Source organism: Pseudopipra pipra, chromosome 27, assembly GCF_036250125.1.
Source record: "Pseudopipra pipra isolate bDixPip1 chromosome 27, bDixPip1.hap1, whole genome shotgun sequence".
NCBI lineage: Eukaryota > Metazoa > Chordata > Aves > Passeriformes > Pipridae > Pseudopipra > Pseudopipra pipra.
The window spans coordinates 775,474-793,978 of NC_087575.1; the positions used below are offsets into that span (position 1 = coordinate 775,474).

Here is an 18,505-nt window from a genome sequence, read left to right on the forward strand (position 1 = left end):
ACTGCTTTATTGTGAATGGTAGGACACAGGTCTGATACAGAGGGGCTGCTCCTGCAATCTGTGCACTGTGACTGTGGTCTCAGTGAGGCAGCTTCAGTACTTGGTGGTGGCAGCGGTGCCAAGTTGGGTTTGTTGGCATTAGTGAGCCTGGGGAATTCCAGTCTGTCTCAGCATCGTTGGGTCTGAATGAAACACCTCAGATACCCCTGTGCTGCCCTGTGTCATGCAGAGAAGAAATGGCAAAGGGAAGAAGAATATTTGGGTTATTCATGTTCTATGTTCCTGGAGCAGGGCCCATCATAAGGTGCTCAAACTAAAGGAATAGCTAAAAATGTTTGGAAAATACTTGGAGTATCCAGATTGTTTTTCAGGCACAAATAGCATTCCAAGGAAAGTTTTAGTTGTTTTAAAAAAAAGACCAAAAATTATATGAAAATACTAAGATGTTGATTGGTTTGCATTTTCATAGAATCCCAGGATGGTTTGGGATGGAAGGGACCTTAAAGATCATCTTGTTCCACCCCATGCCATGGGCAGGGACACCTTCCACTAGCCCAGGTTGTTCCAAGCCCCGTCCAACCTGGCCTTGGACTTCTAGAGATGGGGCAGCCACAGCTTCTCTGGGCAACCTGTGCCAGGGCCTCCCCATGCTCACAGGGAACAATTTCTTCCTAATATCTAATCTGAACCCACTCTCTTTCAGTTTGAAGCCATTCCCCCTGTCCTGTCCCTTCAGGCCCTTGGAAATAGTCTCTCTCCATCTTCCTTGTTGACCCCTTCAGGCCCTGCAAGGTCACAATCAGATCACCCCAAAGCTTCTCTTCTCCAGCTGAACAATCCCAATTCTCTCACCTTTCCTCCCAGCAGAGCTGCTCCAGCCCTCTGACCATCTCAGTGCCTCCTCTGGACTTGCTCCAACAGCTCCGTGTCCTTCCTGAGCTGAGAACCCCAGAGCTGGTTTCAGTTTTGAGCTGAAAGCCTTGAGTCCCCAGTTGTACTATTTCAGAATTGAACTAAACTGTCCCTGTCAAGCACAGTCTGCCCAAAAGTCAAGACTTTCAACCCAAACTATGAAACAAAGCAGAGGAAGAAAAAGGATTTCTTTAAAGTCCTTTCCCAGAGGAAAAAAAACCCCACATCTATGAAGTACCTTATACTGAGCTACGGTGGGAAGGGGTTCAGATTTCTTGGGTGCAGAGGCAAGTTAAGAGAAGCAAATACCATGAAGACTTCATTATTTTGAGATTCTTCAGCAGCAGCACTCACTGAAGCATTTGCAGACCAAGAAATGTGAAAGTTGGTCAAAGATCATTAGTGAGGTGGGGGGTTTTAGGGCTTTGCAATACATTTCCATCTTACGGTCTTTGTAGACCCACAGGAAAGTTTAGAGGTCAGTTTGTTCCAACCTGAGTAATACCTGAGCTGGTTTTGAGGCTTGTTACCATGAGAGTGCAGCCTCAGGGCTGTGGCTCTGGCCACAAGGACTGAGGGATCAAGGAGGGCTCATGCAGCACTTTTGCTGCCACTGGTTTGGTAATTTTGGGTAGGTTTGCATGGTTTGAAGTCTCTACCTCAAGACCAAGAGACAAAATTAATCCTCCCAAGCTCCCAAACAAACCACCCATTGTGAATAAGTTGCACAGACAGTGATTTAATATCTTTGAGTTCAATATGTCCTTCAGACCAGGAATCTGTAGAGAAAAATGTGATTTTGGGGAGTTCAGCATCTGTGATTATGTCCAGGTTTCAAGAATAATCCACTCCAGAGAATCCTTACGGATTCTTGAGTCCGAACTTACAAACAAGTGCCTAAACAAGTGCAAAGTTTCAGTGGAGACCAGATTTTAGAAAAGCTGGTGGTGAAAATCCTTGGGTTTGAAATTCTGGGATGCACTGACAGACTTGCAGCAACATTCGGCGCTTTGAGCCAACAATCATTTGGTGTTTTCAAAACAGACACGCAGCAAACTGTGACTTTGGCATGGTGGGGCTGTGTCTGAGTCAGTTTTGGTTTGAATTTGAGTTTAAAGCTTCGCAGCAAGAGCAATTCCTCCACCAGGAGCTGCCACAGAAGTTGTTGGCCCTGAGTTCATCGGGTTCTGCTCTGTTTTCTCCTTTTCTGCCTCCTTTCATCACTAGACCACGTTATTTCCCACTGAGACACAAGAAGTGAGTAAGAGCTGTTCCTCAACAGCTCCTGTTAACCACTGCTTTAGTGTGAACATGAAATACTCAGGAATATGAGTAATTAGAATGAAGCCCTTTTATCTTGAACAGACCAGGAGGTTTAGAGAGTTCTCTCAGATACCACCAAACCACAGGTTTAATTTTTTTTTCTTATTACTGAGATGAAGAAGCAGCACCAAGGATCAAAACTTGTTTGTACAGTGCAGTGTCCCTGGGAGAAGTTTTCAGAGGTTTCTGTTGTAAAATCATTGTCTCATTTTATGAGCATAAATTCTTAACTCCTGTGGGTCAGACACTGATGTGCTGGAGGAGCTTGAGATGAACAGCTGAGTTCTGATTTAGTTCAGGGTGAACTAATTTAAGAGTGAAAAGAACTAGAATTAATATTAGAACTAATTCAAGAGTGAAAAATAGGCAGCTCTCAAGCTCCTTTAAATTAGTGTAAAGCAAGGACAGCTTGGCTCAAACTTTGTGCTCTAAATGCTAAATTCTAAATTCTCTTCCCAGCTCAACAAAGGCAGGTAAACTGTGATGTTTCCATGGATTGGCTCTTATATATATGGATGCTGAACTGAGTGTGATCAGGAAACTGGGAATGAAAATTTGATCCAAAAATTGCCTGTAGGGGAGGGAATTTCATAATGGAATTATGTCTTTTATGAAAAATAATAGGAAACTTCCTTCCCTTTTGTTGTTTAAAGTTATATTGGAAATCAAATATATTGAAATTCAAGGGTACAAGTTATATTGAAAAACAAATATACAAGTTATATCGAAAATCAAATTTACAGTATATTCAATTTGTATTGGATTCAAACACAATATATGTCCTGCAGTCTGAGCATGTGGTTTAGTTTTAGGAAGTCTTGCAAGGAGAAGTTGATGATCCTTATGGATCCCTTTCAACTTGAGATATTCTATGATTCTGGCATGGGAATATCACAGCAAATCACCCATTTGCACTTCAGAGTGAAGAACAGAAATGCTCAACACAGGGAAGATCTGCCAAGTCACTCTGTGCCCTTTTATATTACATTGACTTCCCTACTTAATTTAAATATATGCAGATTTATGCTTGGATTTTCATTCTTGAGATTTTAGTGATGAATTCTCCTCTCAGCTGTGTTTTTAATCGAGGCTCCAAACTGCAAATCATTATCAATGGTTGTAGATATGAATTTGTGGTATACATAGGGGCAAATAAACAGATCTAAGAATGATTTTGCAACTTACAGAAAGCGAAGCCATAGTGAGAGGCAGTAAAATTTCGAGTCATACATTAAAAATAGCAAATTGAGAATAATAAAATACAGATATTCACTATATTATGACAATCCACTTCATCCTGTCTTCTGATGCAAGGAAAAGGTAAAACCCATGACTGTGGTTCAGTTATGGAGCATCAAGAACCTTCTTGCTGTGTGGTGGGTGGACCCTGGATGGTTGCCCACATGACCTGATCTTTTGCCTGATATTCCCTTGTCATTTCCTTTTAGTTATCTACATTTTATTTTATTTTAAATTCTATTTGTATTGTAGACAAATTTTAATTGTCTCCGTTATCCTGAGGCAATGAACTCCAAATTTTAGATAGAAGATGTGCTTCCCTTTGCTGCTTTGAAATCCACTGCCTGATAATTCCAGCTCGTGTTCTTTATTCATGAGAAATATTGAGGTAACCTTTCTGTTTAGAGAAACTGTTCTGAATCTGCAGCTGTTCTGGTGGCCCTTTGCAGGATCTGTTTTAATTTGACTCCATCCCTGGAAAAAAGAATAATCTGAGGGTCAAGGGCTTGACACACTCAGAGAAAAGGGAGGTTCACCTGCTGTTTTCTGTGTGGTTTGATTAAAGAAAAGTGTGTATCAACTCAGAGATCTGCAATGAATCAGTTCCTGTGAGAGATAAGTCTTTTCTGGAGGGTTCTGCACAACCTGCTGGAAAGCACAATTCATCAGTCTGCTCCTATCTGCTGCTCAGAGGGGAGATAAGGAAAGAAAGAGAGATAAGTTTGAACAACTCACTGAAGGCTGAGCCCTAAGATGGTCCTCTGTCAGTGTAAGGAAATAGTTTTAGCAGAAATGAGGATATTTTGACGAGGCAGATGAAGAGCAGGTACAAACCCCTCAGTCCAGCACGTCCTCACTGCCACAGAGGTGCACATTCAACCAGGACATTGCACATTTAGCCCATCACAGCTGATCAGATGCATTGTAGAGGTGATAAGGATAATTTTATTGTGTATCTTCATGTATTTAACAGTCTTTATATAAAAAAATGTGACTTGTTTTCTGCCTGCTCAGAAATGCGAGAGGCTGGAAAAGCTCCAAGGCTGCTCCCCAGAGAAGCAGAGCTTCAGAGAGATGCTCTGTCTGACCAGATCCAGTAGATTTAGTGCAAATCAGAGGTGAAAAATGAAGGAATGCCATCATTTCCCAGCATTCATCACCCCACCTCTCCATTGGGGGTGCAGAGGACACAGAACACAGCCCGTGTTCTGCCAGGATGGTGGTGAATGTCTTTCACTTTTTGGCCACAGGAGCAACGCATACCAAAGCACCTTTAGAGAGCACTGGTTGCATAATGCCCTCGGCCAAAATGTTCTGCTGTCATTGCTGATATTAAGGTCTCCAGCAGCCCTGTGGGCACGGGCTGAATGTCACTTTGTGCACTCGACTGCTGGAGGCTGCGCCCGAGAAGAGCCCCGAGACACTCGTCGTGTGGGCATAGGTGTGAGTTTGTGGGCTGCAGATATAAATAACAGGTAGAGTTTAGACTCTGTGGCCTAAGCCTTGATGCTTTCACATACTGGCCCAGCTAAGCCTTCATTCCTTGACCTTAAAAGGCCAGATCCTGCCTCGGATAAGAACTTCTCCTGCCTCCCACTCCACACCCAACCTTCTCCCAGACCTTCCCCCCTCCAACCCAGAAGAGCTGTGTCCTCCCTCTGGTTTGGCTCCCTGGACTCGACTCTTACTTCTCACTATTTCCCTTCCATTTGCTGCAAGTGTTGGGGTCTGAAGGAAATTTCACCTTGGCACAGCCAGTTTGAGTGTGAGGGATTGAGCAAACGTGGGAAAGGTTAAACAAAATGAGTTTTCTGGAAGGTTCATCGTTCAGGTTCGTTGTGACTTCCTGTTCTGTCTCACAAATGCCTCTTTTGGGTCCCTTTTATTTCCCAAGCTTCCCAGCTCTACTGGACAGGGAATACTGGGTGCAATGACCTTGAAACTTCTTATAGGATCTCCTTATAGCACCAGGAGAAAGAGAAGGACAGGGAGAAAACAACCCGTTTTGTCTTCTTTGGGTGACGAGTTTACACAGAGAAAAAGCCACCTGTTGATCCTTGACTCATTTGACAAACAAGCCATGTCACATCCTAACCTGAAACTTTCCTTGTAAGTGAGGAAACCCTGAAAAAACCCTGTATTTCTGCCTCTTGACACTGTGAGAAACCACAAGTACACTTGCTGAAATTCTCCTTTTGATGCTTTGAGCTCAGAAGAAATTTTGATTGAAAGCTAAAGGAATTGCCCCAAACTTCTTTGTGCTAAAGGACATTCTTTGTTTTGGTTACACTCAGAACCTTTACTTACTCTTTGAGGACAGTTGATAAATTTAAATAAATGTATTTAATTACAAAATCCCACTGATTTGGACAGAGAATACTTGCGTGGGACTTGTCCTGATTTAAACCAGAACAAAACTGATCACACTGAGCAAACTTAGAGGGTGAAGAAATGTAGATTTGTCTGTTTTGCAGGTCTAGGTTGTGCAGAGATCACTGTTGATGACAACCTGCCAGTTCTGAAGGTCTCTAAATCTGCATAAATAAATAGCTGATATTTCATCTGCAATCAGCAGAATATTTAATCAAAGAGCTTCTACAGCAGTTTTCGGCTCGGTGTTGACATTTCTGCTGTACAGGGTGTGTGTAACCGTGTGTGTGTGTGGTGGAACTCCTTCACATCCATCCTCACACTTTGATTTTTCTGCCCCATTTGTTGGGTGCTGTCTTGGGATACCTTAAAAAGGGATCTGATTTTCAGGAAGAGCTTTAAACTGACAGAGAGGAGGTTCAGATTAGATATTTGGAAGAAATTGTTGGCTGTGAGGGTGGGGAGGCCCTGGCACAGGTTGCCCAGAGCAGCTGTGGCTGCCCCATCCCTGGAAGTGTCCAAGGCCAGGTTGGACGGGGCTTGGAGCAACCTGGGCTGGTGGAAGGTGTCCCTGTCCATGGCAGGGGGTGGCACTGGATGAGCTTTATGGTCCCTTCCAACCCAAACCTTTCTATGATTCTATATTTTGCTTCCAAACTTTTTATGATTTATGACTTGGATTCTTATGGAATCACTAGTTACTCTTGGAAAATCTGACCACATTTAAATGTGATCTTTTTACATGAAACTTTGAAAGTGAAGAACCCCGGAAGTTTTCAAAACCTCCAGACACAAAATACAACTGGGCAGTGTTTAGGAATTATTTACTTTCCACACCCAATGTGAACTCTTTTGATTTGTGTTGATGTGAACATTCAGGAAGAAAAGTGGAGCATCCAAACATCCTAATTTCTGTTTCTGTTCACTCTTCTGTGTTCAGAGGGACACACAGACTCTGCAATTCAAAATCCTGAATGACTTGGGATTATTGCCTTTTGCTTGAGGATGGTTGTCACTCCTTGAGAAAGAGCAATTCACATCTGTCACACAATAAATTGATTTAACAAGAAGGTTGGCTCTTAGTCATGTGGATTTGCCCTGTTGATTTGCAGAAGGTCACATTTCACAGCTCACAGCATCTGGCTGCACAAACCCATGCGAGCCAAGAAGAGTTGGAGCTCTCACTTCACCGGTACCTCTAAACATCTCCATTTCTGTTGACTCTTAAATAGCTCTTTGAAATTTCTGGCTGGCTTTTGGAAGTTATTTTGGTTTCTTTCCTCTGAGTCTGGGCACTTTTCAGCACAAAACATTTCATTTCTTAGGGGTAAGATGGTAGGTAAGTTTTCAGCTGAAAGTGTCGGCCAGGCCTCTTCACCCCAACAGTGTGAGCAGCCCTGCCAGGAACCTCGATGATGCTGTGCCATGACTCAGAAAAGCACTTTGCAGTTCTCTAAACAGCTACTGTGTCTATTTGGTGTATTTGGTGAACCATGAGTGCATTTCAGTGCTAATAGTGGGGGGGAGGGCATCTTGGCCACCATTTGTGCATTGGTGTTTTTGGGTCCCGACAGGAAGGAGGCTGAAATGAAGGGCCTTGTGCAAGGGCTGTGGGGATTGAAACGTGGCCAAAGCCCCAGTGCACCAGCTGCTAATCAAAGTGAAACAATCATGCCTTTCTTTACCATTTTAGGGCAATCCTGTAGAGGTGATGGTTTATCAGGCTCCATGGTGGTTGTCCCTCTGGCCCAGCTTTCTGTTGGTTGGGATTGTTCAGCCTGGAGAAGAGAAGGTTCCAGGCTGGAATTGTGGCCTTCCAGTACCTGAAGGAGATACAGGAAAGAAGGAGAGAGAATATTTACAAGGGCCTGGAGTGACAGGAAAAGGGGGAATGGCTTCAAATTGAAATACAATAGGTTCAGATTAGATATTGGGAAGAAATCCTTCCCTGTGAGGGTGGGGAGGCCCTGGCACAGGTTGCCCAGAGAAGCTGTGGTTGCCCCATCCCTGGAAGTGTCCAAGGCCAGGTTGGAGCAACCTGGGATAGTGGAAGATGTCCCTGCCCATGGCATGGGGTGGAACAAGATGATCTTTAAGGTCCCTTCCAACCCAACCATTCTATGATTTGCTTACAGATCTACCAAAGTCACAGACTTCACCAAATCCAGCTTTCCAGGGTGGGACAAGGGGTTTTGGGGAAATCTGGGGGCTGAGTCCACTCAATGGATTTGTAATCCTGCTTCAGCTGCTGACTCAACTACGTGACTGAGGTAAATCAGTTCTTCTCCCTGTGCCTCTCTTATCTGTGAACCAGGGGTAAATGACTCTTATTTCCTTTGTAAGGCATCTGGAGATTAGTGGGAGATAAGTACTAATTTTTGTTATCTTGATTGAAGTTACTCAGACAAAATGTTCGTGATTGTTCCCTGAGTCGGCAAAATATGTGGGGTTTAACTCTGCTCAGTCACACACATTTTTGGGTGTCCTGTGCTGGACTTTGCAGATGTTGGTGAGATGTGAGTGATTGATGTGCTAATACAGCAGAATCTGAATACATTGAGAATGTGGCTCCAAAATGAGAGAAATAACTGAGGGCAAGTGTCCCCAGTTTATATGTGTGTGGTGCTCTACTGGGATGACTGGAATAGACACAAAACAACCATGTGGCAAGATTAATTTATTCATTACATTAATGAACCTTTAGTGGTAACAGCTTGTGTTGTAGAGAACATCCAAAGGAGGCAAGAAAGATGGTGAAGGGCCTTGATTTGAAGCTGTGTGAGGACATTGAGGGCACTTGGTGTGTTCAGCTGGACAAGAGGAGACTGAGGGGAGACCTCAGTGCAGTTCCAACTGCCGGGGCAGGGGCAGAAGAGGGGCAGGGACTGAGCTCTGCTCTGGGGGGACCAGGGACAGCACCCAGGGAATGGCTGGAGCTGTGTCAGGGCAGGCTCAGGTTGGATCTCAGGGAAAGATTCTTCCCCCAGAGGGTGCTGGGGCACTGCCCAGGCTCCCCAGGGCAGTGGGCACGGCCCCAAGGCTGCCAGAGCTCCAGGAGCGTTTGGACAACGCTGGGTGGGATTGTTGGGGTGTCTGGGCAGGGCTGAGGGTTGGACTGGATGATCCTTGTGAGTCCCTTCCAACTCAATATTTTCATGACTCTGTGACCCTTTAGTGGTACCATATTTGTGTTCCAACCCTGGCAGAGCCCTGGCCGCATTCACCACCATGGAGAACTTCCTGGCCCCACTGAGCTCCGTCACTGAGCTGACTCTCCAGCCCAACAAGGCCCAGCTCCTGCTAGGCAAGGCTGGCGGTGCCTCCCGGCGCAAGCGGGAGTTCATGCCCGACGAGAAGAAGGACAACACGTACTGGGAGAAGCGGCGCAAGAACAACGAGGCCGCCAAGCGCTCGCGGGAGAAGCGGCGCCTCAACGACGTGGCCATGGAGACCCAGCTGGCCGCCCTCAGCAAGGAGAATGCCGTGCTCAGGATGGAGCTGCTCTCCCTCAAGCTGCGCTTCGGGCTCATCAGCCCGGACACCACCTCCTACCAGGGCCGCCCCCTCGGGATCTACCTCAGAGGGCACAGGGCCACCTCCCCGCTCCGTGGGCTGGAGCCCTTGGTGGCAGAGTCCTGCTTCCCTGTGCGGAAGAGCTTCATGCCCAGAGTGGTGGAACCTGCTGACTTCTCCTGCAAAACCTTTGGCCCGCCCAGAAACATCCTGGGGTGTGACTCGAAGCCGCTTCCCGTGGACACACCGGGCCTCCAGCAGCCAAAAAGTCTTGAAGCATCCTTGGGCTCTCCATTCCTCAGCTACCACTGGCCAGATAAATACCCCTTCCCTTGGCCTTGGTCGGGCAGCTCCTGCCTGTTGTGCCCTTCCCCCAGTGCCACCGAGGGGAGCAAAGAAAGCAGCATCACTGTGTCGGACGAAGATGATGAGCAACAAGTACCCAAGACTTCTCCACTGCCCCCCTGCAGCCTGCCCTGCCCTTCTGAGGATCACCTCAAGGGCCGAAGCCATGCCGCCCTCCCTCACAAGCTCAGGATTAAGACCAAAGCCCTCAGCAGTTTGGAGGAGGGTGGCCTGGACTCCCACTGAGGCAGCAGAGGAATGACCCATCACGAGGCCAGTGCAAGACTTTGGAAAGACATGAAGGGTTTGGAAAGGTGGGGTGGGAGGGGAATGTCTTATTCTTCAAAGAGGGATGTGATTTTTCCTGCTCTGCAGAAATGCCATGGGGGTTCTATGCCTGGGCTGCTCCACTACAGCTCAAGTGCAGCTGGCCATGGGGTTCCTCTTGCTGGGTGAGACTGTCAGACCCTGCAGTCCCCGAGTACCACCTGGCTGCTCTGCTGACACAACAAGCTCAAGTGGGAGGTGTGAAGGGGCAGGAAGGTGCCAAGACAGTGGAGGTGGTTCCCACACCACATAACACAATCGCAGGTGCTTGGGGTGGCAACCCTTGTAATCATCTTTGCTTCATCATCACCTTCATCTTCAAGGTTGTGCCTCAACTCTTGATTGCTCCACATGGGAAAATATTGATGGAAACAGCTTCAGACCCCTGGAGAAAATAAAATGGGATAGTGACTCTGTGACTATGGATTTACACTGGCATGAAAGGAGAGCAGGACCTTGTCCACTTTATTCACAGTTTATCATAATTTATCTTCAGAGACAATGAACTCTTTCTCTGTGACCATGCAGAGTGTGGTCCAGAATATAGTTTCATTTATATTTGCAACAGTTATTTTGAAAGACTAAATTTTCTACTTTTTTTTAAATTGAAATGCAAAAAATATTTTACTTTAGCTTCTTACTTTTTAAATAAGACATTTTAAAAAATGAGCTTTTTATATTTGGGAATTTCCCTTAGAAAACACAGGCAACTTTTACCTATGCACGTGTTGCACATAGTGTATGTACTCCTATATCTGCAGGGATGTTCTCCCTGTCCATCCTGACTGCTTTGCCTTTGGGAAAACCTCAGGAAAGCCTTTGGGAAAACCTCAGTGAGCAGCAGCCTCGCAGAAGGTTCTAGAGCCTACTTGATGCTGTTCCTCAGCCACCTCAGTTTTCCAGCCAAAGATAATTCTCAGGGATACATTCCAGGCATAGCTATAACTTCTTATCCTCAGTTCTTTCATGCTTTGTCTTTTTTTTCCCAAGGAAAGGAGGCTGATGTAGTTTGGATGGTGCTGTGTCCAAACATTTTTTGACATGATGGACAAACACAGCCCAACCCGATGATTCCATCAGCCCAGCCTGATGGAAGACATCTCAAAGTGAATAAGCAACTCCAAACTGTTCTCCTCTGCCCCAAGCACACATTTTCATGCAATCTACAGTGTTCCTAATGACAGAAAAGCTGCACTGTCTGCTCAGCCCTAAAGGAAACCAGAGATGACACCGGGAACTCAGATCCTGGGAGTCTTCACTTCACCAGTTGTGCTGCTCACAGGACTGTCCTATTCCTTTTGTGTCTGGAGCGAGTCCTGACACCTTCCTGATTCCTCTGCCCATAAATGTGTTTGCCCCACGTCTGTGTCTCCGTTCTCACAGCAGGACCCTCATTTCTTCACCCCAGAGTCCTCCTGCAGCCCCACACTGCTGGTGGGGTGGGGTGGGGCTCTCACACAGCTCACCATTGTTTGTAGGGATATCCCACAAAGACCAACCCTTCTGACTTTGTTACTGGATGAAACATCCATCATCTTTGATTGTTTTATCTGTGTTTTAGATATTTTAGGGAAGGTGACATATTTAAGAAGCTTCTCTTTACACACAGGCAGGACAGTTCCTAAAATACTAAAATTGAACAGGTTCTCATGAGCAAGAAGCTGCAATTTTAGGACAGAAGACAGCAAACCTTTTAAAAAGTATCACAACATCTATAAAGCAGACACTGGAGCTTTCTAAATATCCTCATTTCCTCCCCTTCCCCTTCAGAAGACATTTTTCAGTGTTTACTAAAAACCAATTAGATATTCTGAGGCTACAAGACAAATATTTTTCAAGCAATGGTATAATATTTCAGGACTTCTTTTGGCTCAACATTGGAAGAAATAAAAAAGACTATGAAATACCACAGCAGCACACAGGCACTAACTTTAATTCTACAATAAAATACTGTTGAATTTCTAACACCCTCTAATTTAGTTGGGGATTCATTTCAGAAGATAAGTAGATGGTGCTGGGGCACTGCCCAGGCTCCCCAGGGCAGTGGGCACGGCCCCAAGGCTGCCAGAGCTCCAGGATCATTTGGACAACGCTCTGAGGGACAGGGTGGGATTGTTGGGGTGTCTGTGCAGGGCCAGGAGTTGGACTGGATGGTCCTTGTGAGTCCCTTCCAACTCAGGATATTCTGTGGTTCTATGCCTGTCCATCTCCCCCATTTCTGTGCTGAGATGGGTGCAGAGGAATGGGCAGAGCTTCGGGCTCGCGGCTGCCAGGGCATGAGGGGGCAGCTCTGCTGTACCCAGTGCCATGAGGGGAAACCAGAGCATGGCAACAGCTCCTCAGGTGTGAAACTCGACGTAGTGATGCTTTCAGATGAAAAGAAACCACAAGTGGTTCCATTTCCTGGCTCATTCCCTCTGTCCTCTCTTCCCCTCAGAGCTGGGAGGGACAGCCCACAGCAAGAAGGGGGCTCAGAAAATGTTTTGCCTCCTCCCACCTCTTGCTCATCCCCCTCACAGCGGGACCAGCTTTTCTCGGGGCTGGGCAGGGCTGTTCAAAGGGTCACCTGGGCTGGAGACACATCAACGTGTGCCTAATAAAACTGTTTCCACGAGCTGCCAGCGGTGTCCTGGCCTGTCTGTTGGGATTGTATCCACTCGGAAATTCCCTCCTCAGGAACAGCCAGTGTGAGAAACCCACCCTGTGGAGCCAAGCCCTGCTCAGCAGCAGCACAGGGCACAGATGAAGTGAGTTGTGGGGCACACACACCTTCCTGATTCCTCTGCCCATAAATGGGTTTGCCCCCTGCCTGAGAAAAGGATCAGTTTTTCTCAGGACTGGGCAGGGCAGGCTCCATGTGCTGCAAATGTTTCAGGGGGCAGCAAGTGGGTGTGAGGGAGCTCAGCCTGCTCTGGAGGGTGGGTTTGGTGTTTGCAGGGAAAGGGTGGCCCCCAGAATCTGCTGTACCTCCTAATCCTGCTGTACCCCCTAATCCTGTGTACATCCTAATCCTGCTGTATTTCCTAATCCTGCTGTACCCCCTAATCCTGCTGTACATCCTAATCCTGCTGCACCTCCTAATCCTGTGTACATCCTAATCCTGCTGTACATCCTAATCCTGCTGCACCTCCTAATCCTGCTGTACCCCCTAATCCTGCTGTACATCCTAATCCTGCTGCACATCCTAAGTCTGCTCTACATCCTAATCCTGCTGTCCCTCCTAACCCTACTGTACCTGCTGCCTGGGGCCCAGGGAGAGCCAGCCCTGAGAGATTTAAACTTGCAGGTGCCCAAAGGTGCATTTTTGTGGGGAGCAGGCAGAGTTGGTCTGAAAATGATGCAGCAGTGAGTAACATTTCCTGTTTGCTGTGTCCCTGCTGTTGCACAAACCAAGGGCCAAACACGGTTTGGAGCTGGGGTTCATGGCAGTGGGAGCTTTTGGGCCCTCGTGGAGGGAGAGGAAGGGTGGGACAGCAGGAAAAGCAGCAGGAGAGAAGGAAAGGCTATGGAATGAGCCAGCCCTGGCCCCACATCTGGCTCAGCTCACACCTACTTACAAACCTTTTCCACTCTTTCTCTTGCTCCAGGTTTGGCTTTTCCTCTCCTCCAGGGCCACTCACCTGGAGGACATCCACAGGGGAGGGTGTTTCCTCTCCCTCCACACCTGAACTTCTCCTTGTCCTGAAGAGTTTCCTACCTGGGGGAGATCCAGCCATCTCTATCCATTCTCCCATCCCCAAATCCCACATTTAGTAACATCCTCAGAGAAGAGTCCTTATTGTACTGATTGTTTCAGGTGATGGTGGCTGTGAGCCTTGCCTGGAAGGGAGCTGAGCTGTTTCTGCTCCTGCTCAGGCTTCGAAGTTAATTCTTTAGTCTTGTTCCAAAGTAATCTCATATAGTTTTCAAGCTGGTTATTACTGGGCTGAGTGTTATATAAGAAAAAAACCTCTGTGTGTTTCAAGAGGGGAAGACAAAGAAAATATTTCTTGTTTGTATCACTTTGGAAAACTGTTCTAGTATTTTTTAATCTGTCTACCAGAATGGGAAGAAGAAAGGGACATGTTACAGGTATCTAAATATACATCAATGGGAGAGCTGCAGAACCTGAGCAGGGGAAAATTGCTCACTGGTTTCCACAACGCAGAACGAGTGAAAGTGGGCAGAGGCTTTAAGAAAAAAAGCCAAAGAATGTACTTTATTTATGCAGCATGTGGTTAAACCAGGCAAATTATTGCCACAGGATGGGGTGGTAACATGGATATAAATGAGGACAAAGCAGTATTTCAGGGAGGATTAGTCTGAGCAGTGGTGAGACTTTAGCTCAGGACACCCCAAAGCTCAGCAGGCTCAGCTCAGCTGCTGCTCTCACAGGTTTTTGGAAAGCATCCACCAGCTTTGGACACAAGCTGGATGGAGGCAAAGTCTGATCCGAGTGCTCCTCCATCCCTGTGCCTCTGAAAAGGAAATTTCTCTGTCACCTGATGAACTCCAAAACCCCCTGACAAATCTCACACCTTTCAGGCTCTGTTTGTCACACTTTGCAGTATTAGGCAGAGAAATGACTACAGAGGCTTCCCTTAAGAGCATGAGTTAATGATGACCTTTAGCTCAGGCTTAGGACCCAAACTGAATCATTACTGATGGAGGAAAAGTTAGCAATGACTTCTGGAAAGAGATGCTGCACTCAGAGGACCCTGTGACAGACTGTGGAGCTCCTGGTTGCACCTGTAAGGGCAATCCTGCTCCAAAAATCTGTTTTAAATTGAATCTTTCCCTTTAGGAGGGAAAATTCCAAACTATATACAATTATCAGTGTTAATCATCTGTGAAAGGAACTGCATCGTGTCCCCCACTCACACAGGAGACCAGGGGATTTTAACACTTGTCAGGGAGCTGGGAGGCTGAACTGGGGATATCTTTTGGCATTTGCCTCTAAATTTCTCTGATTTTGAGCAGCCCAAAAGTCAAGGGCTCTCATGAAGAATTTACTGCTGTGGCTGTAAATGGAAGTGAAAAAGTAGTGTCTTCAATGGAAGAAATGATTGGTTTTCATGCAGCTTTTGTTTTTGTCCTGCAATGCTCATGTACAGGGCTCACCATGAATAAATATTAAATTTAAGTAATTATTCTAATTTCACACCTGAATTTGGTTTGGGGAAAGGGTTGTTGTTAAACTGCTGTGTTTTTAGTACAGTGGCATTTCTTACATTGGTGGGTCAGATGTTCTTTAAATAATGTTTCTCAGCCTCAGGTTTGTTTCCCTTCTCCCATCCTATAAGAGCCTTCCAGTTTAATCTTATGTGAATCCTAGATTATTTCCAGATAAGAGGGTTGATCTTTTAGTGGAAAACAAAATAATCAGCATGTTCTTTGTTGGTGTTTCCACTATCAGAAATCCCAGGTGAGCTCAGCAGGATCAGGGCCTGGAGTGCAGCTCGGCCAGGTGGAGCTGCTTCGAAATCCTTTGAGAGCAGAGGGTTGGGTTTCTTTCCAAATCCCAGTCTGGAGGTGATTCCTGGTGCCTGGGGGGCTGTTTGCAGCGGGAAGGTGATGGTCCAACCCTTCTGGGGAGTCACAGCTTATGGACACTGGAGCTGGGGCTGGGTTTTTTTGTTTCCAGCAGAGAGATCCTGTGGGGTTGGGTTGAGTGACCACAGGCAGCAAGAGCATTTCTACCTCTTATCTCATTCTGGCCTTATCCTCGTGTGATCTGCTCTGCTCTGAGCTGCTGGATCACACCCCTATTTCTTTCCTGCTGAACTTCACCCTTATCTTTATATCCAGGTGCCTTCTTCGCACGCTCTCCTGCAGCCCCTATAAATCCCCTGCCTGTGCTTTGCACGTCTCACCAACTCTGCAAACTCTTGGCTCAGTTACCCCAGGGCTGTTTGGGCACCATCTGTGAAAGCTTGGAAAAGTGTTTAGAAGAACTGGTTTTAACAGGAAGGGTGTTGGAGGCTGTTTGTAAAATACCACCAGGAAACCAGGCAGGATTTTCATGCCCACCTACGTCTCTGTTACTGGAACAGGCAAAAGGTGGTGCTCAGCACCTTGGTGAGAGCTGAGTGCACAGTAACTTGCACAAGACAATGTTTTGGTGCCTGTGGTTTTGGGTTTGCAGGGACTAAGTCCTGTGGTGGAGATGTGCATGGCCATGGGCTTCTTGGCCTGATTTATCCCAGGGGGATTTAGGGAGGATAAACTTCAAAATGCCTGTGAGTTCTGTCCATCCTTCACTGCAAGGTCAGGCTGAAGAAATGATCTTGAGACACCCACTGGCCAACATCTGGGGTGCCCTTCAGCCTCCTGTGTCACCTGAACTGCAGCTCCACCCTTTGACTTGCAAAAGATAAAGCAGATCATGCAATTTAGCTCCTTTTAATGCAAAACACTGCGAGTTTCTGTCTAAATTCCTTATCCTACCAAAAAATATCCTTGTCTATGAGCAACAATGTGCAAAAATGTGTTAAGATGAAGTGATTATTAGAAATGTCTTGGGTACAGAGGTCAATATTTATGTACTACCTTCCAGCTTCCATCTTTCTCTTATCAGATTCTCAGTCTTTTAAATTCATATTTGTGTGCAGAAAAAAAAAAATAAGAGAAAAAGAAAGATTTCCTTTACATTAACCTGTAGAAATGATGTTGTAAATGCAACTGAAGAAGTGTGAACACACTGAGTTATTCCTCTTCAACCAGGTTTCTCATATCAGTTCCTCTGAAGGCCACAAGCTCTCCTTTCTGGGGCTCAGTGTTACTCATACCTGGGCAGTGATGAAACATCAGAGGGAACCTCAAACAAACTATTCAGACAGCAACACTCCAGGATGAATCAAGCTTGCCTGGTTCTTATTTTTGTTCTTTTCAGGCACTGAAAATGCCAGTTGTGATGTGTTTGGGCTGGGTGGGGTAAAGGAACAGCTGAAAAACCTGCACCTAAACTCAACCTAGGCCCCCAAATTCAAACTTGGCCCCCAAACCTATAGCAAGAGGTGTTTCCACCCCAACTTCTCCTTGTGTCTGGTGCAGCCCTGGCTCACTGGGGCAGACACAGTCCCAGTGCCCTGCTGACGAGGGTCTTTTTCCTGATTTTCAGGCTATGGCAGAGCAGGGTGCTGAGCTCCACTTCTCACACACACATCACTCAGGGTTGTGGTGTCTTTATTTCTGCTTCTTTCTGCCCAGCTCCTTCATTTAGTGATGGCTGCAACAACCAGCTTGGACTAAAGTGTGATCCAAGCCTTCCTGGAAATCCTGCAAATTCTCCAGAACTCAGGTCTTACTGTGCTGGGCTAAACCTGGAAGTTGTCTGGTATTCCTGTACTGCTGTTCTATCCCTCTCTTTCCATGGACCCAGAGCTCTGGGGGCTGGCTCAGCACTGGTTCCTGCAGAGATCAACCCCCTCCCTCACATCTGGGGCACAGCTGGAATGGTTAGATCTTTAAGGTCCCTTCCAACCCTTCCATGTGCAGGTGGTGCTTTGGCCCAACAAAATGCAGCTTTTTTTGATGTCCAGCTGGTGTCATCTGCACCCCGGGGGAGAGGGGAAGGAGAAGCCTGACAGAGGATTTCTTGCTTGCAGATGAACCAGTTGCATTGTGGCAAGAGGTGTGAGGAGCTTGGTGGTTGTTCCTGTGTGTCCATATCCCCCCAAACAGGAGGGAAGAGCCCTGTCAGCCACATCTGTGCCTGAGATGGTGGGACACTGAGCACAGGAGAGGAGGCTCTGCTTGTCAGGAATCTGAGACCCCTTCCTATGCTGGGTTTCTTCCCGGATCTTCTCTCTATGGTGACCAGTGACAGGACCCCAGGGAATGACATGAAGTCGTGCCAGGGAAGTTTTGGAATGGATCTCAGGGAAAGGTTCTTCCCCCAGAGGGTGCTGGGGCACTGCCCAGGCTCCCCAGGGCAATGGGCATGGCCCCAAGGCTGCCAGAGCTCCAGGAGCGTTTGGACAAGGAGTGTTTGGATTGTTGGGGTGTCCCGGGCAGGGCAGGAGTTGGACTGGATGATTCTTGCAGGTCATAACTCAGGATATTCCATGATTCTATGATTCCATGCACTGAGCCTCCCCCTGCTCTGACCCCTCTGCTGGGTTTCCACATCCATAACCCTGAATATTCAGTGGTGACACAGACCCATGGCTCTGGCTGCTGGAGGTTCCGCCTCTGGAAGAGATCAGGGGAAAAAAATTAGGGTTTTCTTGATCCCCTCAGATTTCCTGTGGAATTCAGTCACAGGATGTCAATGCAGCAATCCAGATGTGGCCTCCTGGTCACCCCCAGCTCCAGATGTGCTGCCTCTGCACTCTTTGCACTCCAGCTAAAGGACAGGGAAATCCCTCCTGGGCAGTTTTCCTGCTCATCAGCAATTACAGCTGTTGAGGGAATTTTCTTTTTCCTCCCTGGCAGGTGAAAGCCACATGAGCTGATAATGGTTTTCATGTTGTCAGCATTTCCCTCCCTCCACCCC

The 18,505-nt window shown here is 46.8% G+C and overlaps 1 protein-coding gene across 1 annotated transcript; it reads left to right on the forward strand.

The window, feature by feature from the left end:
* The first annotated feature begins 9,030 nt into the window (after nt 1-9,030).
* NFILZ (NFIL3 like basic leucine zipper) lies at nt 9,031-10,000 on the forward strand. Its single transcript, XM_064637192.1, has one exon. It carries the CDS (start codon nt 9,073-9,075, stop codon nt 9,946-9,948), a length of 876 nt encoding a protein of 291 aa, XP_064493262.1. The 5' UTR covers nt 9,031-9,072; the 3' UTR covers nt 9,949-10,000.
* Nucleotides 10,001-18,505: the final 8,505 nt, after the last annotated feature.